The 23,702-nt window shown below is 34.8% G+C and overlaps 1 protein-coding gene across 3 annotated transcripts in view; it reads left to right on the top strand.

Annotated features, from left to right (window-relative positions):
- Positions 1 to 23,702, top strand: part of ATP8A1 (ATPase phospholipid transporting 8A1) — a 111,126-nt gene that overhangs the window by 69,503 nt on the left and 17,921 nt on the right. For all 3 annotated transcript variants that reach the window (XM_033059594.1, XM_033059595.1, XM_033059593.1), the window contains 8 exons: positions 1,304 to 1,487; positions 1,597 to 1,707; positions 7,139 to 7,213; positions 7,334 to 7,456; positions 9,908 to 9,986; positions 13,793 to 13,854; positions 15,846 to 15,902; positions 16,352 to 16,459. In XM_033059594.1, coding sequence (XP_032915485.1) covers positions 1,304 to 1,487; positions 1,597 to 1,707; positions 7,139 to 7,213; positions 7,334 to 7,456; positions 9,908 to 9,986; positions 13,793 to 13,854; positions 15,846 to 15,902; positions 16,352 to 16,459 — 799 coding nt within the window. The remainder of the gene's footprint in view (positions 1 to 1,303; positions 1,488 to 1,596; positions 1,708 to 7,138; positions 7,214 to 7,333; positions 7,457 to 9,907; positions 9,987 to 13,792; positions 13,855 to 15,845; positions 15,903 to 16,351; positions 16,460 to 23,702) is intronic.

The raw sequence follows: 23,702 nt of genomic DNA on the forward strand, positions 1-23,702 counted from the left end.
ATGCCCCATGTTTCCCAAAAGTCAGAATTCTGCCAAAATATTTGTTTCTGTTAAATGGTTTTTCTTTAGTAACAAAAACTTCATTTCCTTGTTTACGAGCGTGAAAACAAAAGGTTTAAAAGGCTAATCTTAAATTAAGGTAATTAACTTCAAAAATTTAATACATATATATATATATATAATCCAAACTAAACAAAAATTTAAGCTATTTCTTCATCCATATAAAGGCAGTAAACATCTTAAGCTCTCCTTTGTTCTAGAAGTACAAATGACATCACTGTCTTTTAAGTTTGCAGGCTGGATTGACTTGTGCAGAAGCATTTATTACCAAAGGATTCTTCTGAAGACTAACTGTAGCAGAGATAATGCTGACAAATATTCAGTAGACATTTCTTTAAAAAAAAAAAAAGTATATGGTATTAATTTCAAGCAGATGTTTGGCTTAAAGACTTTAGCAAACTGAATTCCAACTCTGTATTGGTTTCAGAGTAATATATGCAAAAAGAACGTTCAGTGGGTTATTCTGGAGTAAAAATGTACAGCTAAGAGTGAAAAAAATGAATGAAAAGTATTTTTACTGGTTTCACCATGAACTTGAGTGACAGTGCCATCTTCCAGCTGCCCCTATAACAATTTTCTCAAAAGGAATTAAGGCACTGTTTCTGAAAGGTTGAAAAGTTGAAAAATAAGTACTCAGGTCAGTAATCTTCTTTAGAAGCTGGCTGTAGCTAGTCTTGGTACAATTCTCAACAGCAGAGTTCAAATAAAACATGTATCAAAAGATCATAGAAAGATTTTTGTCATATAGGTGGACCACGGAATTTTCCAGAAGGGCTGTTGCCCAGAAACTTTCATTGTGGGTTTTCCAAAAGGCTGTACTCATCTTATGTAGCTTTTTCAGAAGTCCAATAGTTGTGCATGTGTTGTGCTGGCCACTGAATAATGTGATTACACAGCCACCTTCAATTTCAAGGCTGTATTATTTTACTCTTTCATTTTTTTAAATATATTTTAAAACAGTTCTCTCTTGGTAAGGTGACTTCCTCAACATAGCTTTTATGTCACCTTGGTAAGGTGACTTCCTCTTTCAGCTTTTAAGTAGTCCAAAGTTCAGAAATTCTTTTATGAATTTTGCTGTGAATGTGCTTTTAGCATATACCCTTCAAGAGCAGTAACAAGACCACGTTGCTGACCAAGGTGTTATTTGGCCTGGGTTTATTACCTTTCACAGAAGTATGTTTTAAAAGTACATTCATTTGAAATTCCTGTATTAATAAACTTGTCCCTTTTTTTTATTCCTTAGGGTATCCCCGCTTCAAAAATCTGAAGTTGTAGAAATGGTTAAAAAGCAAGTTAAGGTAGTAACTCTAGCGATTGGTGATGGAGCAAATGATGTTAGTATGATACAAACAGCACATGTTGGTGTTGGTATCAGTGGGAATGAAGGTCTACAGGCAGCTAATTCTTCAGACTACTCAATTGCTCAGGTAAGTCATTACACTGCAAAATATTGCAATAAAATGTTTTAAGATATGATTAATATTTGTGTATGCATGTTTTAATTGTATGTTTGTTCATTTTTCATGTTTTTTGCAGTTCAAATATTTGAAGAACTTGCTGTTGGTTCATGGAGCCTGGAATTATAACAGAGTAGCTAAATGCATCTTGTATTGTTTCTACAAGAATATAGTCCTTTATATTATTGAGGTAATTTTACAGTACATGAAATGTTACTTCTTGAAAGTAAAATCTTAATTTTTAGTTTTGGTTATTATATATGATTTTAAAGAAGTATTTTAACTGTAAATAAATAAAACTGAATGTTGAAACTTTGAATAAACTGATTTTTTTTTCTTTAAAAAACCCATTTGTTTTAAAAATGCATTGTAAATATTAGTACTAAATGTGTTTATAATATTACTAGCTTATGAAAGTGCTGTGCATGTAACACCATTTCAGTCATTAAGGAAACCAGTTACAATTTTGTCTTAAATCTACCCGGAGATGTGTGTGTTTCAGCTCTTTTTGCTGCTGTCAGGGACTGTCAGGTTCACAGTCTGCAGCCCTTTTGAAGGTCTCTGGTACACTGGTGGGCAGTTGCTGCTCAGAGCAGTGCCCAGGATTTTTACACAGATTTAGTCCCACTCTTGGGTACCTTTCATGTGCTGAATGGGGTGACAGTGCATCCTCAGGTTCCTGTTCAAGAACAGGGATACTTTCCTGACCAACCTGACCTATTATTTTCACCTGGGATTTTAAGGAGTGAAATCTTGTGAAAATTACAGTGCTATGAGAGGACTGTGTTGTAATAAATGGACATTTATTGGTAGGTATGGTTGAACAGAATGTGTAATTAAATTTTCACTACCTTCATGACCACACAGCAACCATAAAATTTTGAACACATTTTTAAGTAAATTTTAAAAGCCTCTGTCTCCCCTCCCTTCCTTTTCTTCCAACAACTGCTGCATCTTTTATAATCAAATATGTATATAGTAATTACATTTATAATTTATTCAAACTTTATATTCATGATGAAACTTCAGGTTAAAAATGTGAAAAAATTATTTAATTTTTGAAAATCTTGACCACAAAATAAATTTTATAGATAGCCTTATGTATTTTTATATTAATTAGGTTAACAGATACTCTTAAATTTTCATCATTTTTTAAAATATATTTTTAATTGGTGTCTTAAACTTGCAAAGTAAGTATTCAGTTTAACTGGAAGAAAATGCCTTATTTCTGTTAAACCTGATGTAAACATTAGATTAATATTTCCAGTTTTGATACTTATTTATGTGACCTTACTCGTTGCAATATTTGAAAATATTTTAATAATTTTTTATGTACAAAAGTTGTAGCCAAGAGTGCATTTTTCTTACCATATTTTTACATTTTCTAAATTTCCTCTTTTTTCTCTCCTTACTGTGTTATTACTGGAAATAGATTTCTGTCTAAGTAGCAGCAAGTTTGTAGCCTGTTTAGAAAAATATAAAGTAGGAAGCTATAGAAAAAGCAAGTTCACTAAAGATCCTTTTTGGCTTAGAAGTGGTAGACTTTAGATCCTGTATTTCAAAGCCTGGATATCTACTTACATGACCAGACTTCCAGAAGTACTGATTAGCAGTAACTCTAGAAGTATTTTTGGAAAAAAACAATATTAATGTATACTTCACTTATAGAAAGCATACAAAGATAGGCTTTAGAATACACTAACTTTTTTTTCTTAGATTTCTGTCAATGTCACCTTGCAAACATACTGTAAATTTGTAACTTAAATCAGATATAGGTATCCCACTATTTGTACTTTTTAAGAAGGACACTGAAATGCAGGGTACAGAGATCATAGTCTAAAGATCCAAAGGCTTTGATTTTTTGAACATGTAGTCTCTTCCTCTTGAGCAAATGGAGGGGCAAAGAGATCATTTTGGTATGGGTTGTCATGACCCCTTATATATAATGCATGCAAGCATTTTGCTATATACACCTTCTCTGGAGGACAAAATGAATTCTACTTGAATTCCTGTATGCCCAACGTTTGTCAGCTCAGAAAACTTTTCAGAGATGTTAATAGCTCATGTCAATACTGTGAGTGAATGGGCAGAAATTCATCATTGAATGTCTCCAGAAAGGACAACTGCCAGTCTTGAGTCTCTCTTTTCAGTTTTTTTGTACAGATCAGGCGTGGGAGCAGAGAGCTCAATGAGTATTTGTAAGCTGCTGCTTAATATGCAGAAATGCTACATCAGGAAAACTTCTGTGAGGCTTTTGTGGCCACACCTCCTCTGTCTTGGAGTTTAGAAAATAGTACTGTGAAAGGCACGTCTGGAAGTTACTTTAAACAAGTTTCCTTTTATTCTGACAATAACTAAAAATACCTACCTACCATTACTTAATAGATGTGTATCCTATTTTTAAGCGTCTGCTCAGTACTAATCAAGAAATAATGGAAAATATTCCATCTAATCTAAAATACAGCCTTTATCCTAGACGTTCATGGGCTGATATGAAATTGATGTCAATTGGTTTCTTAGTTCAGAAGATGGTAAAGGTCTATAGTAATACTCAGGCACAGTGGTCAGTGCTTATTGGCATTTAAACTCTTATCCATAAGAAACAAATAAGAAATTGTCTGTAACAATTTTTTTCTACTCTGTGTCTTGATGCAATAGCTGTTTAAATATGGGCCTCGTCTTTTGTATAGGACCAGTCACAGTGACTTGAGAGGTTATATTCTGATGTATCAGTCCAAATTGCAGGAGAAAACTCTGAATCTCTAATAGACAACTAATGTGCTTTATTAAGCCTGTAAAGAGCATCACACTCACATAGGATAAGCCTATGCAAAATCTCATACTTGTTTCAAGGGGGGCTGTTGTTACTTTACAACTGGTTGAGATTGAGATTGATCTCATGATTGAATCCAATTTGTGGATTTGTTTTAGTTTTATAATTACCATTATTGTATATATTCTGTCGTTAAAATACTCATTTAATGAAGTTATGCAAAACACCTTTGACATCAGAGGAACAACATTTTCGTGTTCCTACTTCTCATTTTGCTATCTAGTAATAGCTAGCAATCATGTAAAATAACTGGTTCATATGAAATAAAAAACATTTGCAATTTTAAAAAGTAAGAAAATTTGATTTTTACCCAACATGAAACATCAAATGAAGGAGTAAAAGACCAAGACAAGCAGAAGGAACTGATGTGTGGAGTTGAGATTTAAAGTTTGGTCACAGATGTTTAAACATGGCTGTTTGGAGCAATTTAAGTGATACTGTGAAAATGTTTAATTTATTAAGTAATTGGAGCTGTAATTAATTTTGTTATTCTGTAGACTTTGTAAGATGGGGAGGTTATTTCCCCCTCCCCCAAGCTCCTTTCTTCTCACTACTGAGTTACCCACTTTCTGCAGTTCATGTCTGTAACTGGAATTTACCATTTTGTTCCTGATTTCCTTTGCCTTACATATCAGAAGAATAGCCATGATCATAGTGAGTCCCATATAATGCATAACCCCAAACATGAGCAGGCTTCCTGTGTATACTCACACTGGGTCTGACCTGCATAGTTCAGCTGCTGTGGTTCACTGTGCCATGGTTCACTTGAGGTGTGCAAACTGCACCGAGTTCCATTTGAAACACACACAGCAGAAGGTGATTGTGCTCATGCCCACATTTTTGCTTTACATGGTTGGAAAACTTAGAAATACAAGGATCTGTGGTGAGGTCCATCTCAGGCTAGGGACCTAAATCTTTCCTTTTCAGTGGAAAATTTTGTAGCTGCTTTACTACAGAATGGTCTGAATTTTCACTGCCTGTTCACATGTGTAGTCTAAAATACTTCTTAAGAACAACCAATCACCTGTCCTGAGTTATTGGAGTAGGACCTATACCAGGAGAGAGCCAGTTGTTCTTAATGTGAACATTCAAATACTATCTTATAAACAATATAAAATAAATTTTTCTGCTTAGATACTAAAGATGTTTTGTCTCTTAAAGGTATGTATCTGGTATTCCAGTAAACAGTAGTGTTTCTCTTAGAGACCACTGCTTTTAGCCACATTGAAAGTTTTCTTCTTCATGGACTTCTTTTGATAGATTCCATTAGAACTAAAGAACTTAGAGATGCTACCAAATTTCTTTGCTCTGTAGTTTGCATCTAGACCTCTGGCCAAGATATATTCCAGTTCCTTAATACACTAAAATTAACTAAAATGCCTGTAACTTGTGTGCTTTCTTTAGAAGAAAGTAAATGCTAGTATTTCAGGAAGTCAATATCATGCCTTTAAGGATTTCTTTACAATTTGATAGTAAAAGCTTTTTCAGTTTAAATACCTTGAAAATTCTGACTTCAATTCTGTACAAAATAAGCTGAAAGTGACGTTACATTTTAAATTAAAATTTTATTCTAAATACTTCCATTGCTTTTTAAAAGTCACTCCAAAACATTTCCAAGTGTTGCTTAACATTATTTACCTGTAAGAGCAGTCAACATGTGGAATACATCCAGTGTATGCATTTAGGCCTTTCATTTAAAATTAGCATTTTATAACACTTTGCCTGCTAGTTAAATGACAGTAGAAAGTTAATGTCTTTTCCATGTACTCCTCAAGAAGGGTCAAATCTATGTGTACTTGTGATCTTTTATTTTCTTCCTAGAGAGTGATAGTTTTCTTAATTCTGTCTGAAACTACCAGCAGTGGGATGTACATATATTTATGACCAGTTACTCAGTCACATATTTTCCACCACCCTAACCCTTTCAAATCAGTATTTCTAAAATTTACTCCAGTATTTGATGCAGACAAGGGGAAAAAAAGCATCAATTGTACTGACGTTGAGTGCATAATTAATTATTTTGTAATGCACAATTGATTATGTACTCATCTTGCACCCTTACACTCTGAGAGCTACTGAGAAACTGGTGCCAGCAAATATCTGCTAAATTCATCACCATTAAATCACAATTTGTATTTTGAAAGTCAAAAATCAAAATACAAAAGAGCTGATAAAAATCTGATTCATCTGACATAAAGTAATTCCATTGTGTTTTCAGTATATAGTCTGAAAGGTTAGAAAATTATGCTTGTTGCCCTTAAGTCTGAGTTAGATCTTCTTAACTAAGTAGTTCTACTTTAGTGCCCTGGTAAAGCCTAATCCTTTCATGGGTAAGGATTATTGATAGTTTTAAGTTCCAAACAGCAGCTTAATGTATGAATTTTGTTAGTCACGTTTGCTAACAATGGGAAGACGATGACTGCTAATCTGTAGGTTCCCCCTTCACCAGCCCATATTTCTCAGAATTTGTATTTCATTAAGAATTAAGTGAGCTTAACTCACTCTAAAAACCTTAAAGAACCTGACATTTCTTCTGAAAATAGTTACCTCCTTGGAATGTTTGCCTATTTACGTGGAGCTGCTCACATATCTGACTAGATTGCCCGCAGTTTGTTCTTGATTGAAAGTTTGGTTTACCATTAATTTTGTCTTAAGGGTTTAACCCAAAACGTTTTCAGCTGTGTTGTAAATGTGTTGTAGGGGTATCCCTTTTTGCGAAGCTGGGGAAAAATCAGTTTATTATACCTTGCAAGACATTTGAGTAATACACGGTTCTAATCTATTGCAGGTCTGGTTTGCATTTGTCAATGGCTTTTCTGGACAAATTCTTTTTGAAAGATGGTGTATAGGTCTCTACAATGTGGTAAGACAATTTGTGTGCCTTTGCTTACATTTAACCATGAATTTTTCTTGAGTAAGTAGTCTTTAAGCAAATCCTCACCTCTAAATTTCTGTAATTTTTTCTTTTTAAACCATCTACTAGATGTTTACAGCAATGCCTCCTCTAACTCTTGGAATATTTGAGAGATCCTGCCGAAAAGAAAACATGCTGAAATACCCTGAGTTATACAAGACTTCCCAAAATGCACTGGACTTCAATACTAAGGTAGATCTTTGTAAAAATCAAACATAATAAAGCAAAAATTAATAGGAATTCAGTATAGTTACCCTTTTTGTTCTATGCTGCTCATAATTAAAAATGGAGGGGATTTTTATTATTCCTATTTCCAGATATACACTTGTCAATAAATGGTACAAATCATGTATTTGTGTATATATATTTATATATGTGTGTGTGTGTGTTTTCTTTTTTACCAAGTATGGAAATGGACAACAAGGATTTAATTTTTTCAATCCTTTTTTTTCTTTCTGCTGGTAATAAAGCTGTCTTCTGTAGGCAGAAGTGATTAGACCTCACTGTCACTGAGCTGTATGTATTTGTACTGTTATATGGAAATGGATTACTGAAGCCTGTGGAGAAGTGTTGCAGAGGACAATAAGAACTGTCACTAGATTTGTAGAGGGAGGGACGTGGTGCTATTCTTTGTCAATTTGGAGTTGTGATTTTATGGTTTAATTTTGAGCTTTGGGAAAAGATACTTGGAGTCAAGAATGTGTCAGTGTGGATCAAAAGCAATCTGAGACTACTTTTGGTGGGAAGTAAGTGATACTCATCTTAGAGAGACTAGCCTAAGTTATAGTAAAAAATGTAGGACTCTCTAATACATAAAATACACAAAATTTCTACAGCATTGACCATAAATAATCTCTTTAAAAAACCTAAGTTATACTTGTGCCTGAACCTGTGATTTCATGAGTATTTGACTTTTATAAGAGTTCCTTTTGATTTTATTTTAGTAAAGATAAATAATGTCATTTTATGTTGAACTTGAGGACATTTTCAGTACGTCCTTAAATTAACAATGCCTACATGTGATGATCTGTAGTAGATGTGCAGAGCTGATTCAGTATACTGAGCTCTTATATCTGTGCCACTTGTGTTGTATAACTGGAGTTGGCCCAATATGTATATAATTATTTGTCTAAACTATCTTTGTTCACTGAAGCAGATGAAATTTTTCTCCTTCCTCATTTCATTCCTCCAAAAAACCAACCTGAGGCAACCTGTTATCAACTAGGTAACAGAGTCTCTTGTGTCACTGTGTTACAAATATGAGGTTTTTCATGGTCCCATAAATACAGAACCTTTTGTGTTGTGATAGTTTTAATAAATAGTGTAGGTAGGAGATAACACTTGTTTTTTCTGTTTTAAAATACGCTTTTATTGCACAGATGCATTGTTGACTTAATTGGAAATTTTGTGGCTGTTCCCATACAACATTTGCTATGAGGAAACGTCTACAAACTCACCAGCTACAAAATTCCCACCTATATAAGTTGAATAGTTGGTGTTAAAGATTGGGAAACATTACTGCCTTGAATATTGATGCAGATATTTGTTATGGTAAAAGGGATCAAAGGTTATGAGGTCATGACAGAGGTTAAAGGATTAGCATGAGACAAAAAGAATTGGTCAGGAAAATGGAAAAGTAGAACTAATTTTTCTTGCACCCACCTGTGCTTTCTGTCAAATAAAAACTTGTGGTAATGACATAGCAAGAAGGAGAGACAAAGGTTAATGAGTAGCACAAGTTTAAATGTACAAAGTATTGGAGTGTAAATTGGACCATGCAACCTAGTGTTGCTGTATAATCTAACAAAAGATGTTGAGACATTGTGGAAAATGTGAGACAGGCAACTTAATTTCAATTGTTTGAACACCTTAACATTCAAGATACACATCAGTCAGTTACAGTCAAAAACATTGTTAGTGAAAAAACCATAATTGCCATACTGAAGGAAATGGGCTACATTTTTTTTTTTAAGTCTTTTTATGTCATTATGCAATATATTATGGAAAGAATTAATAGATTGTTTCTTCTTAAACCTAGTACCATTCTTTGTGGAAGGCATTTTTTACAAATAAAAATAAGTTTGAAAGGAAAACTTCAATTTTTAGCAAATACATTAAAGGAATTATAAATGATCCTCAAGAATGGAGTACATAAGGAGAAATTTAAGGAAGAAACTGGTATTTGTCCCTTTTTAAATTTTTTTGTGTGTGGGAATAGATGGGTTAGGCATATGTGTAACTGAGGTTTTAATTTTTCAATTATCTAAATTTATTCGTATACTAAATGCAAATTAGAAAAGCTAGAGTCCTTTTTAATTTCCCACTTATAATGTAGCAATTGTTATAGGTGTCTGGTTTACTTCAGTTTCTCTGATGATAATCCCATATGTTTATATTTTCATTTCCCTTCTGAATTGAAATTAAGAGGAGATAATACATGCTTTTTTCAAAGCATAAAAATAAACAAATGACCCATGAAGAGCTAACAGGCAGAAAGTGCCTGTCAGTTATATTACTTCACAGTGGTGGCCTAACAAAAACACATTTTGTGAATCTAACACACAGATAAAAAGAAAGGTCAGGGTTCACAGAGCTAGTTTATTGCAAATGGTTCTCATGGATTTTCTGTTTTCTCTTTCTTAGGTTTTCTGGGTTCATTGTTTAAATGGCCTCTTCCACTCATTCATTCTGTTTTGGTTTCCTCTAAAAGCCCTCCAGCATGGTAAGTATTATGAGAAATAAAAATGTAAATGTTAAAAAGTACAAAATTTCTAAATATTATCTTTTTTCTAAGGGAAGATTTATAAATGCTGACAGTTCAGCGTGGTTAAATTTCAAGATACCATTTCTAAATGGTAGAACTAAACCAGATGCCGTGTACATAAAATGTTCTATTTAAGATCTGTGTAAAAGTAGGAATAATGTTACGTGCTTGCATATTTAACTATCTCAATCATGTTTATGTAAACTGAAACAAGATGGAGAAAAAGAGATTGCTATTTAATTATGCTATTTTTTAATAAAATACACTACCACAGTAAATACCTACAAGATCCTAAAACGCTACTATCCCTTGCATTGTCTCCTACATTTTGTCAACATTTATTTTTATTGTGTGTACGTTCTGTCTTGTTACTCCAAGACCGTACAAACCTGCTAGTATGTTTCTGTGAGCAGAATTGTGGCAGAGGAGCAGTGATGTCTTAGACTGCTCAGTCCTGTCCATCTTCAAGTTCAGCTGTTGTATGTGCACTTGAGCTGCAGAAGGAGGTGGGATGGTTGAGAGGAGAGTGGTATTAGTTAAAGGAAACTTGAAAGCACTGCTTCCATTTTGTGCGAATGTTTGAGGCTGGAAGAGCTCTCATAAAGGTGGGGTTTTGTTTTGTTTCCAATTTGTGGGGAGAAAAAAAAAAAGTATGTACCTTGCCACTCTTCTGAAAATAAGTCTCTTCTCTATTTTGGTAATGTAACTAAGTAGTCTGCCCTGGCATAGGAGACAGAAATGTTCTCATGGACATTTTGAAACTGCTGAGACTAGATAGTGAGAGGGTTGCAGCTGCTTGTGCCCCAAAAGGTTAAGGGAAAAACACTTAGTGACTCCTAATGGGTAAAGAGAGGTATGTGGCAGCCTATTTTCTCTGAAAGGCCGCTCAGATCACACTAAATGTGAGTTCAGTGGCAACAGTTTGCATTGGAGAGATTTAGACAGCCTAGGAGGAATGAGATTCCCAAAATGTCAGTGCATACTCTAAAACCATAATCTCAAATTCAAACTGAAATCCCTGTTCAAAGCTGTGGCCAATCCATGTGAGAGATTTCTGCATTACACCATGGATAAGTGTTGAATGAGTGTCTGTGGTGATGCAGAGTAGAGTTCCATATGTGAATGGCAGAGATACCTGTACAAGCACTTGTGAGAGCTCAGCCTTCTCAGCCCACAAACCCTGGGCTAGAACTGTCTCTCTGCCAAGTGGCCTCTGTGAGTCTGAACAAATTGCCTGCTACCTGCCCGTTTCATTGCTAGAGTAAGGATGGATAAAGGAGCAGAATTGGGACCTGGGAGAATTGTGTACATTATGAGGTGATACAGCCAGAACCTGGTGGCGCTCACAGTTTTGCATGAAGGACATACAAGTGCAAAATAAGATATGTTATTAATTAAATCACTGGTGTCTGTGTGTGTAAAGAGGAAAAGGAAATAATGCTGTTAGTTTCCTAAGGAGTACCAGAGACACGGACTTCTGAGAACAGGTCCCTGCTTTTGCCTTCTGTTATCGAAGAAGGGATGCAGGTAGACCCTGAAATACGAAAGGTACAGCTCACTTTGTGCATTAGAGTGCTGAGGGAACACTCTGGCTGGTGGAAATAGACTTGGCTGCCTGCCTATTCCTCTGTCTTACTCTCATTGTGCTCTTTACTGCTAGGTATATATTGTAAAGCAGTGCAGTGCATATATTAGCAGATATTTATTAGAATGTTGAAAACCACATCTTGAAGTTGATAAAAATCTCTTGGAGCCTTCTCTTGGTCAAATTCTCCTGTATAGTCTTAGTCTTGCTTGTCCACCTTTTTCTTATCTTAAGTAGAAAATTTCAAATTACATATGTCATAGTAGAGTCTATCAAGAAATGCATGATCAGAAAATAAGTGTGGAGTTGTAAGAATTGTTTGTCAGAATTGGATCCATGGGACCCTACCATTGTACAGTACACAGAATTTACACTCCATGTACTGTTGTGGATAAAAAAGTGAAATACATAAATCTTTGCAGAAGCTTCTTTGGATGCAACTTTGTCAACCTAAATGGCAAAAGCCAAACTCACATGTACTAGTAAATTCACCAGGTGCTGCCTCTTTTGTATAATCTTTAAAATAAGATGTGGTTTAAAATTAGCTCAGGGATTTCTGTCAGGCTTCAGGTCCCGTAGCCCTTCCTTGGTATGCTATGTCCAAGGGAGAAAGTTAAATTTAAAGTATCAGAAATAACAGCCAATATCTCTAGAGCTAAGGATGCAGCCATTGTGAGCTCCTCATCATGGAATGGGAGACAGCTAGGTTGAGGACTTAAAATATTTTTGTGTGAAATTATCTCATGCTGGCTCTTCCAGAATATCAGTAAATACATAATTTACTTCTGTGTTAAAACTGTCTTCACAAGTCCTGAAAAGCTTTTAGAGAGGGGCGCTCTTCATTCACAACCAAAATGGATTTAATTTCAAGCATATAAAAAGATGATATGAAGGCTGGAAAAACATTCAACACAACTATGAGAACATACTTAATTAGCAGTGTTTAATATACCATATGCCAACTGAGGTAGTGGAAAATAAGTGTTTCTAACTACAGGCCATTTTTATCAGCATTTATCACCATTTTTGGTCACCTTCCTCTGTCCAGCCTAATCAGAGGAATTATAAACCCATACCTCAATGCGCCTCACAGAAAATTACCTTTATTCTTCTCCCACACTACATCTTTTTTTAAAATACTTCTTTATTATTCTTTATTATTTTTATTATTTTTTATTCTTACTTGATACATACACACCATTTGATTACTCTGTATAATGTGGTAAAAAACAGTATCTCAGTGATTAGAACCTCTACAGCAGAATGTTATAGTTTAGTTTGTTTAGTTACAGTATATGAATGCTAAAAACATTGCAAAACTGAACATGTGAAAGTGTAGCCACCTTGGTACTTTTAATTGAGAATGATGAATTTCCTCATAATAATTCAGTTGTCAGTTATCCCATGTCTAAAAAGGAATGTGACAGAACTGGGATCAGAAAAGTCTATGCTGTAAAAATAGTAATGAACATCTGATAAATAATGGAAAATTCACTGCCTTAGAATCCTAAACTTAGGAAACACATGTGGTTTTTATGAAAATACATTTTTTTATGAAAATGTGTCTCTTGAGAGCTCTGACTCCGCATAACGGATGTGTGTGTGTGTTTCCATATGTGCTCAATGGATATGTACTTATATGAATCCACATATTTGAGTTGGGTAAATTTTGAAAATTTTATGAATGACAAGCATCTCAAGAATTTAAACTGAGTATATTTTGTATTTTTACTAAAGTTGAATTCAGAAATATGGATAAGAGCAAAAAAGTTTCCATACCAAAAATAACAGAATTTGTGGAGATCTCACTCTAAGCTTCCTGCTTACTTACATGTTATAATCAAAATATACTATAACCATTATATTTCACAGCTTTTTGAAGATAAGATTGATATTAAAAGAAACTCTAATTGTACTGCTGCTGAATACACAGTTGGTCTTACTGGTATGTGGTGTCACAAAAAGTTCCTGTTTCCTGCATAATCCCTGAAGCCACTGGAAGTTTTAGAGCACTAAACATGATGCAAGTCATAGTTCTCTAGTGTTCAGTGCAGTTTTAGATGAAATCTATTAGTACTCTGTAGAAAGTGTTACCATCTGTTTTGTATCAAAATTAAGATCATATAGAGTGCTGTTGTGGATGTTTAAATGTTTTTATTTTATCCGTTTCCTTTTCCAGGTACTGTATTTGGCAATGGCAAAACTTCCGATTACCTGCTCCTGGGTAACACTGTATACACTGTAAGTCTATATTGGCCCTAACTATTTCAAAGATATGGTACTACTATCACTATTAATTCTCTTCATAGCAGACTTAATTCAGTGCAGGGCTTTAAGGAGTGCCTTAAGAGTAAGAAATGGCTCTTGAATGACTCTTTGAGAAGTTTTGAAGTGCACTTTGTGTTCTAATTCCCATTTTTCAAACAAAGCCGTGTAATAAAGATGCAGAAGATACATTTGTGCTTACTGTCTGGATTTGTAAATAATGGGAATTGTAATTCCCTAGTTAGCACACATATTAATTTAGTTTAAGTTCTTGCATTGGAGAAATCTCAGGTTATTGATTATAGAAGTGCTTTGTGGACTTCTGAAAATACAATCCTGTTTTCTCTCCCTCTTAATTTACCATGAGGCCTTAAAAGAGGCATTGAACCATACTGTGATCCCATCACAGGTCAGTAAAGGATCTATACTCACACTGTGCTTCTCCTTTTATAGAGACAGAGATCTGCAGTGTTTCTTTTATGTATACATTTTGTCTATGCAGTGGGAATGTTTGATCTCATCCTGAAGGATGTTCACTTTTCTTATAACTGACCTAAGTAGTGAACAAGTATACCAAATCATCCTCATTTTTCTTCTAATTAGATTTCACACATGTTTTCGATAATGAGATTGTGGTGGCATGACTTTTTTTTCTTGTTTTCTTGTTTACTTTCTTGGTTTTTTGGGTGATTTTTTTCTTTTTTTTTTTCTTTTTTTTTGTGGTTTTTTTTGGGGGGGGGGTGTTTGTTCGTTTGTTTGTTTTTGGTTTTGTTTTTTTCTCCTTAGTAGCACAGTTGAAATAGGAGATTTCAGGATTTCAGAATTGAAAGTATAAGCTTATAGGTGAAAGCTTTCTGGCAGTATTTATATCCTTCTGTGCACCAAACATAGTGAAAGATTTGTCATACATCTTTACCTAGTTGCTTCAGCTTCTGATTGAAGCACATTTCTTCTGAATTTCTGTGGCTGCTTGAACTTTGACACAACTCATTGACAAACAGTTCTGCCAACTTGTCCAACAAACTAGAATTTAAACTATAGCTGTAAGAGTGGGAACTTGGTCTTTGTGACTCCTTTTTTCAGGCCTCATATTCTTCAGATTACATGAAAAGCAAAACTTGTGATAGACATTCACCAGTGAGTTACAAAATGTAATAACTATTTCTTTGGTAAACAAAAAACTTGCTTGAGTGAATTTCAAAGGAAGGAGATAAACAGTTTTCCTGGATCAGCTAGTCCTTGCTGCAGGATTATAAACTTTCTACTGCTGTTCATCTGTAAGTTAAAATGGAGCATGTCCTACGAACTTCAAGTTTTCAGAGACTGCTCCATGAAAAATGTAAAGATAAGAAAAGAGTAAAGGTCAGGCTTACTTAACATGTTATTTGTATGCAGAACATGAGTCTTATATTACCAGCATTTAACTCTTGAACTTTCCAGGTTTTGTTGCAGATGATTCATTTACTGATGAAGTGAACAACATTTTTGGTTGTTTTTTAAGTTTAGACTAACATAAACTTGAACAATTGCAAGCTTTCAGTCCAGCATCTATGTCTTTTAAATCTGTCTTGGTATAGAAAGTTATAGTCATCCTGTCTGTAACTAGAGAGTCTTCAGTCACTACAGAAGAGTACAACTACACCTTTCGCAAACCTTTCTGTGTAACCAAAATATTGTCAGTAAAGATGCCAACACCTTATAAGAGCCAGACTTAGAGAGTTCTGAGAAGCAAGGAGAAGATTTCTAATGCAAAAGAAAAGTTTTCCAAATCAATTGAGTGGCCATTATTAATGGAAGCTTGTAATTCTTAATGTTCTATTATTAGCTCATTACTGGGTTGTATCCTTAAATCTTCTGGTGGCAGTTTGCTTTTTCTTGTCTCCTCCTGAAAGTTTAACCAAACTAATAATTTCTGCATGTTAAGATTCCCATATTAAGAATTCTCTCTCTGTCTTTCTCTCCTTAAGTTTGTGGTTCTGACTGTGTGTTTGAAGGCTGGATTAGAGACCTCATATTGGACTTTGGTAAGCAAATGTCTTTACCATATTCTCAGATGTTCTTTGAAATATGATGGATGAATAATTGTATTGTTTTCTTATCTTATTTTGCACCTTTTAACAGTTTTTCAATAGCAAACGGTGGTTGCTGTGTGAAAGGACAGAATATCCTCCTACAAAAAATAATGCTCAATACTGAAAATTAGGATAAATGTAATACTTAAAGTAGAAAAATCAAATTACTCTGGACTTACTGTAACTGAATTTAGATTGACTTAAAATGCAGTAACATTGCTGCTGATAGTATAATTTTCCTTTAAGAAATAGCTACTGAAGTAGTAGAGATAAATTAATACAAGGCATGGAAATTTAATCCCATATATCAAAATAACACTGTAAATATTAGATAGCAAGGGTGTTATTTTATGTTATAATGCACCTGTGATAGTTTTTCTCTTTTTTGTTTGTTTTAACAGTTCAGCCATATAGCAATCTGGGGAAGCATTGCACTTTGGGTAGTGTTTTTTGGAATCTACTCTTCTTTGTGGCCAGTCATTCCTATGGCACCTGATATGTCAGGAGAGGTAAAAATATATTTTAACTAACAGCCAAATGTGTGAAAAAAAATACTGTTTCAGTCTGTTGTAAGGACCTAATCTTTACTGGATCCTTCTGCTAACTAGAGGTGCATATGTCATTCTGTCTTTTATACCTTCAATATGGTAGCCATGTTTATTTAAAATATAATCAGTTCTTACTCTTGTGAAAATGGAGCTCAGCTAACAGGCTGTGAGTATGTGGTCTAATGAGAAAGAATAGACAGGTGAGCTGCTTTGCAGTTCTTAGGTAAGCTTCAATTTTCTAAAGAAAAGTCTTACCAAAATGCAGTACTCAGAATTACAGTGCTTATTTTTCTGGAACATTTCTTTATAATGAAGTAACCAATAGTAACCTGGTTAAGACTACTTTTAATCTTGAATTTTACAAATTTGTCAAGTACTTGAAGCTCTAAAATGCCTAAAAAAATTTGAGGTGCCATAAAATTGCATGAACTGCTTGTCATGCACACTTCATTTTCTATTAATGAGCTGCTTGGAATGCATTATTGTAATGTATCTTTAACCTTTTGACAGTAATTAGTGGTTTTTCATTAATTTGTAATCACATTTGTATAAACCTGCTATGAATATTCCAGGTTGGATTGAATCCATATAGGATGCTTGTTTTGCTGCCTTATCTGATTTAATAGAAACTGCAGTCCCAAATTCTCAATACCATTCAGTTTCAGAAATATCTGAAGTATTGATTTCCCTGACACTAATGTCTGCTTCTGGGCATGACCAGTACCTCCTGAGCTAAGAAGTTTGGTGTGCATTCTCAGTGGGAATCAGAAACTGAGAATACTTGCTTGTGTCAGAAAGATACTCTTCTAATGGTTCTCAAAGCTTATCAACTAAATCAAGCCTTACACCAGTAAAAGAGTGAGTCCCTTTAACTCCACCACCACTGAGATATAATTCAGCAATTTAAAAATTCATGGAGGATGTGGGAAATGTAGGTGCATATCTCTCCCTTACTTGAAAGTAATTAAGACAAGGAATTGGATAAATCCAATCTCCTATTTAAATAGTTACATGGGGAAAAAAAGGATATAGGCATTTGTGTAACTACTACATTTTAATGGGAAGCCAAGGTGTTACCTTAAATTCTTGGACACCTAAGGAAAATAATTTGAAATTACAGGATTTCTAGCTGGTTTTCCTCTCTATCATAATGTCTTACCTATGTATATATTTAGATTTTGTACATTAACACATTGCCTCCACTACTCAAAACTAATTCTGTACATTAATTATAAATTAAAGTAATTGAAGCTATCGTACTTCAGCATTTTTCTTACATTGTATTTTATAGAAGTAACAGATTTATTTTTTTGGAATGTGGTGTTTTTAGTGATTTTATGAAAACTTTATGACTTTTAAAACAGCAGAACTTTAATGGTGATAAGCACAGTGGAAACAAAATGATGTGTTATGACATAAGGGTGGCTACTTCACTATCGAAATAACAATGTTTTAGTTAGTACATTTTCAGACTAAAGTTACTGTGAAAACACCTAGTTTTGCAGGAATATACTTCCTGTGATCTTCTAGAAAAGGTTTGTCATTAAAGAGCTATAGCTGTCAACAATAGTAATACTCTTGGGGTTTGAATTCAATATTGTGCCAAAGTAGTCTGACATAGGAACCTAAAATCATGTATTTGTTGCTATAAAACTTTACCTGTACTTGAAATTGGTAGTCTTATTTTGTTAGTGTGTTTGTTTATGCATGAATGTGTATATAGTAGTTTTGATGGATATATATGCATTGAGTTGTTTGAAGGAGAGTGATGTTTACTGAGGGGTTGTTTTTTTTCTTTCTAAGAATATATTTCAGTATCTGTGATGTCAAAATAAAGTCTTCTAAAAGTATCATAGCCCATTAAAGCATATGTTTAAAACTCTGGTCTAGCTTCTTGCGCTGCACTCTGCGTGACTAAAAGTCCTGTTGATGCGTACTGCAGCTCAGACTGGAAGCAGGATTTTTGTGTGCTTTCCTGGAAGCCCCTCTGCTGACTGAGTGGTCTCTGGCAGGGCAGAATTCACTGAGTTTTTCTGTAACCAGTCAGGCCTTCCATATGTATTGAAAAGATTCAGGGATTTACCTGTGCAAAAAAATTTTGATGTGACAGAAACAAATCCTTATAAGCATCTCTGCTTGCATGTGCAAATACTGCTTGCCTGATTCCTTCAAAGTGTGAGTCAAACTTGAAGAATTCATCCAACTATACTTGGCAGAAGTTAGAGCATGTCAAAAGCTGTCTGCTTCTTAGTTTTTTGTCTATTTTAGCTGGTATGAGCTGAGAAGTTATGCTGAAGGGGACTTTCATACATTTTTTTCCCAAATGCCCCCTTTTTAATAAACTTCAGATTTATAAGGATATATAGTTGTAGTTATATAACTATAGTCCTTAGAAAGTTTAAAGGTATTATTTCTTCTTCTCGGAGCTGCTAACAACTCTGTCTTAGTAGGTTTATAGTCTTTCCAGTCTGTATTCTTGACACAATATTCATCCAACAATTAAGTCCTAGCTAGATGATGTCTCCTACAAATATAGTTTTCATGTCTTTTTTGAGATAGAAAATAACTTTATCAAACATTTTAATCAGGATTCCGTCCTTCTTCATATTAATGTCATGAAAATAGTAAGATTCTTCCTGTCTATTTGTGGTTCTACTCCACGAAAATAAAATTCTAATGCTCTTGAATGGGAGAGAAAAAGCATATGGAGGTGAAGAAAAACTCACTGGATACAGAGGAAAGTTTTCATCTAAATATTTTGATGTGTCATTTTTTGTGTCCATTCCTATAAAATATTCAACTCTGATAAATGTATTTCAGTGGAGAACACTGCCAGGTAATGACTCAAGAAAAAATTGAGTAAGAGAAGAAAAGTTAGTTCATGCTACTAATACTCTTCATGTCTGAGCATTAAAACTAATTGCCCAAACTTGAAGCATAAGAATTGTTGGTTTGTGTTCATCTTTTACTATCCAAGCATCATCCAATCACTTACTGAACAAAGAAGCAAATATTTTTGCAAGTTTTTCTGACTTTTTACACTAATTGTTTCCATCATTTTGTGTATTGTTCCAATTTTATAGAAGATAATTAAAGTTGGCTTTTACATATAGGTTACTGTATGTTGGTATCACAGAAGGAAAGATTGCAGGATGCCCTGCGCTAAAAGAAAATATAGTGAAATTAAAAATTATGACAGTTATAGCATTTTTTCTCTGTTGTCTAGGCCACTAGACCCCTTTCTTTGACGTGTTCCTAATAGTGTAATCAAGTGTACTTTTCTGTCTCTCTCTTTAGCTCTGAGTTTTTCCAGAAAAAAAACACACAGGGCCCCCCTTAATCCATAGGTTCTAGTTGTTCTAGCATGCTGAGGCAATTCTAGCATCAAGACATTTTTTTTCTGGTTTTTCCATATGGGTTGATCTGCACTAGGCCAACTCATCCACCTATACAGTATTATATCTCACAGTTTAAAAACTATATGGCTCTCCATGGGATGGTGATCCTAAGTCCTGTAAGTAGTGGTAACTTGTTGCCAAATAGGTAGTGCACCCGAAGAGCTGAGATTTGACTTCTGACTCACATAAGTAAGGTATCCTGACACAAGTGTTCTCCTGATATGAATAACTGGTAGTTCTGTAGCTGATTATCTGTTAGAGATCGAAAATAGAAGTTTGGGTTATAGTAGCTGAAAAATATTTCCATATTAAAATTCTGAAACCAGTTACATCCTGTCAGCCTTAAAACAGTTTCTTTTCCAGGTGTGGGGCTATTTCATAAATAAACAAATAAAGTTCCAAGTGAAGAAAGCTTCATTCATTTTCCTCAACTGATGATGTTCAGATGAAAACTGTCAGTTCACCATTGTCTCTTGGCAGACATAGGCTAGGAGGAAAAATGGCTAGAAACTATGAGACAAGCAATGCACTTTATGAAGCTGAAGAAAATGGAAGAATAGGCCATAATACTGAAGAAGGATATGTGATAAAAAGGGGTGATAACCTAAGAAATTAATTATGTAGTATAATACCTGTAGCTAATTCAGATACTGTAGCAAATCAACTTCATTTTTAGTAGAAAATTAAGCTTCATTTCATTTAGTCTTTTAGTAGAAACAAGACATAAATATTTCATCATTAATTAAGTGGAACCTACCTTTTTTCATATTATTTTGCTTGTACTTTAGAATCACTCATTTAAAAATTACTTTCCTTGAGTTTATTCTAAGAATTAGGGACTATATTCTTCTAGTCTTGGACACAGATCCTAAAAGACTAGGAATTCAACTTCTATCTACTTACAACAAAATACCTTTTCTGCAAGGAGGATTTTGGTAGTAGTAGCAAAACTCTGTTTCTGTGGGAAGGAATGGGGATGCACAGCTTGTGGGAAAAAAATACTGAAAACATTTCAAAAACTTTCATTTATTTTATAACAACTTTACAGCCTCTGTAGCATAGTCTTTATTGTCTTACAATTTGCATTACATCTGGAGAAACGTTTATTCATGCATTTGTTTTCTGCCTGTACTGACTTAGTATGGAAGCATGTGAACAAGGAACTTTATGGGTTATTTTCTTAATATTTTACTAGTAAAGACTGTGCTTTTAAATATAGATGCACAGGAAAAAAAGGGAAAAACCAACATAAAAATTCTTTGTAGGCATTTTTTGGTTAGGTTTATTAAGACAGTGTGCTTTGACCCATTGCATTAAAGAAGTTGCATTTACAGTAATTTCACGACCATAAGGCGCACCGGACTATAAGGCGCACCCCCCGGGAGTCGGCAAAATTCGCAACTTTGTAGATCATATAAGGTGCACCGGACTGTAGGGCGCACCTTTTTTTTGCAGTGAGGCTCTGCCCCCAGCTCCCCCCATGCAGTTACTGCCTGAGGCCCCGCCTCAACCCGGCAACCATGGGCCCCCGGGGCCCGTCTGGACCCGGGAGGGGCGGTGCCACGGGCCCCGGGCCTGCCTTCACCCAGCTACCACGACACTGCCAGCTCCCCTCACGGCTCACGGCTCACACTTCCGGGGTGGCAAACGTCGCAACTTTGTACATCAGATAAGACGCACCGGACTATGAGGTGCACTTCTGGGTTCGGGAAAAAATTTTAGTCCAAAGGGTGCGCCTTACAGTCATGAATTTCAAAAAAAGGTGTCACTACAGACCAGAACAAAATTTTTATTATAAACTTGAAAAATTCAACTGCCTGCGTCCGTGTTTCTACTACATTGATATAAATTACGTTGATACTTCTGTGTATAACATTAACAAATAGATAATTGAAATACACTTTCAAAATATTTTAAACAAATTATGATATTTTCTGTGTAAGACAGATGAAGTTTGCGTAAGTTTTTAAAAGTAAATGGCAAGTCTGTTCATATTTGATAAGGTATTTGCTTTGTAGGTGTATTTTCTTTTTTCTTTAAAACTCTTCAGTGCATAGAAAACTGTTCTGTGATACTGAACAAAATGCATTTTTGATCTGTGGTTCAGGGAGTTGCCAGACATTTCTTGTTGTCCATGTTTTGTCATATTGTGTATAATGATTGCACAAATAAATGAAGCTGTGTTTAAATTGTTGTATGTTTTTATATGTGTGTAGTCCTTTTGCAATAATTGCATTAACTAATTGAAATTTCTGAAACTTACATCACCTAATAAGAGCAGCTTCCATTCATGTGTCAGTAGGCTGTAAAGCTGCTAGAACCTTCCATTAGTGCTTCCATCCTTGCAGTTAATAAAAGAAGACTTTTCCTATAAGTCCTCTTAAAAAAAAAATCAAAAACAAAAACAGACTGAATTTTAAATTATAAAAATAGATACATTTCTAAACTGATATGGTTATCTCTTTCTTGGTTGCAGTCTCAGTTGCAAACCTGTAATTGAGGAGTAGTGAAAAACAAATCAATCTATTGTGTATTTCACACTAGTAAAACTCCTTGTTATGTGCTCTGAATTATTAAGCTTCTTTTTTTTACACCTATGTAATTAATAAGATAGCTTAGAATAATAATACTTTACTTGAAAGGGAAGTAAGACATTGATACTAAAGCAAAAGTTCTGTAACCACAAAACTTTTAAATTTATTGTGGTGCTGTAGACAATGCACTGTAAAGTTCTCCAGAGCACCATCTGTTTCTGCTCTGTCTGACCCAGGGGATTTATAAAACTACTGACGGAAATTGGAGTTAAGGTACAAGCATGTATTTTACAGAATTTTAGACCATTTGATTGAGGTTTGCAGAAGTCTTGTGAAAAACAGTAATATTTCTTGTGGGAAGATTTATCTGCACTGTGTAGAAAAGGTCTATTAGAATATACTATATTGACAGCATTGATTTCTTAAATGTTGCTTCTCTCTGTGTTATGCCAAGTATCCTACTTATATGGAATCATACTTATTAAAATATTAGATGTGCATCCTTTAATGCGTTTACTGCATTGGAGTTTTTTACAAAAAATACCAAGTAACTTTTTTGAAAATGTAGTTGTTCAGATACTTCAGTCTCTAATGAACAGGTTTTCTCTAATAAGATGTTTGTCTAAAGTTTGATCCAAAAGTAGGAATTAGTTTTAGTGTAATGTAGAGCAAAGCTTACAAAGCAAAGTATTTAGAACAGAATACTGTCACAGAACAGCTGAATGGGTCTATGGACATCATCTGGTCCGATGCTTCCAACACTACACCAAGTTGCCCCAGACCATGTCCAGACAACTTCTGAATATTAGCAGGGATGGAGACACTGCAACATTTCTGAACAACTGGTGTCCCTGTTCAGTCACCCTCACAGTAAGAAATGTTTTCTTGATGTTCAGGTTCAAGTTTTAGTTTTCTCTCCTCGCCCCTTGTGCCGTGACAGGGCTTCACTGGGAATAGCCTTGCTCTGGCTTTGCACCCTCTACTCAGGAGTCTGTCTCCTTCAATGAGATCCTAAACCTTCTGTTAGGCTGTAGTCCCAACTAGCTCAGGTTTTTATCTTGTATGAGAGATGCTTCAGGACATTGTACTAATTTGAGTATGTCTGTGTTTCCTTGTACTGGGGAGCCCAGAATTGGAGACTTCCCTAGGTGTGACCTCATCAGTGCTGAGTAGAGGGGACCTGCCTTCCCGACTGCTGGCAATACTTTGTCTGGTGAAGCCAAAAGGTACCACTCTCTTTGTCACAAGGGCCCGTTGCTGGCTCATTTTCAA

Source organism: Catharus ustulatus, chromosome 5 (genome assembly GCF_009819885.2).
Source record: "Catharus ustulatus isolate bCatUst1 chromosome 5, bCatUst1.pri.v2, whole genome shotgun sequence".
NCBI lineage: Eukaryota > Metazoa > Chordata > Aves > Passeriformes > Turdidae > Catharus > Catharus ustulatus.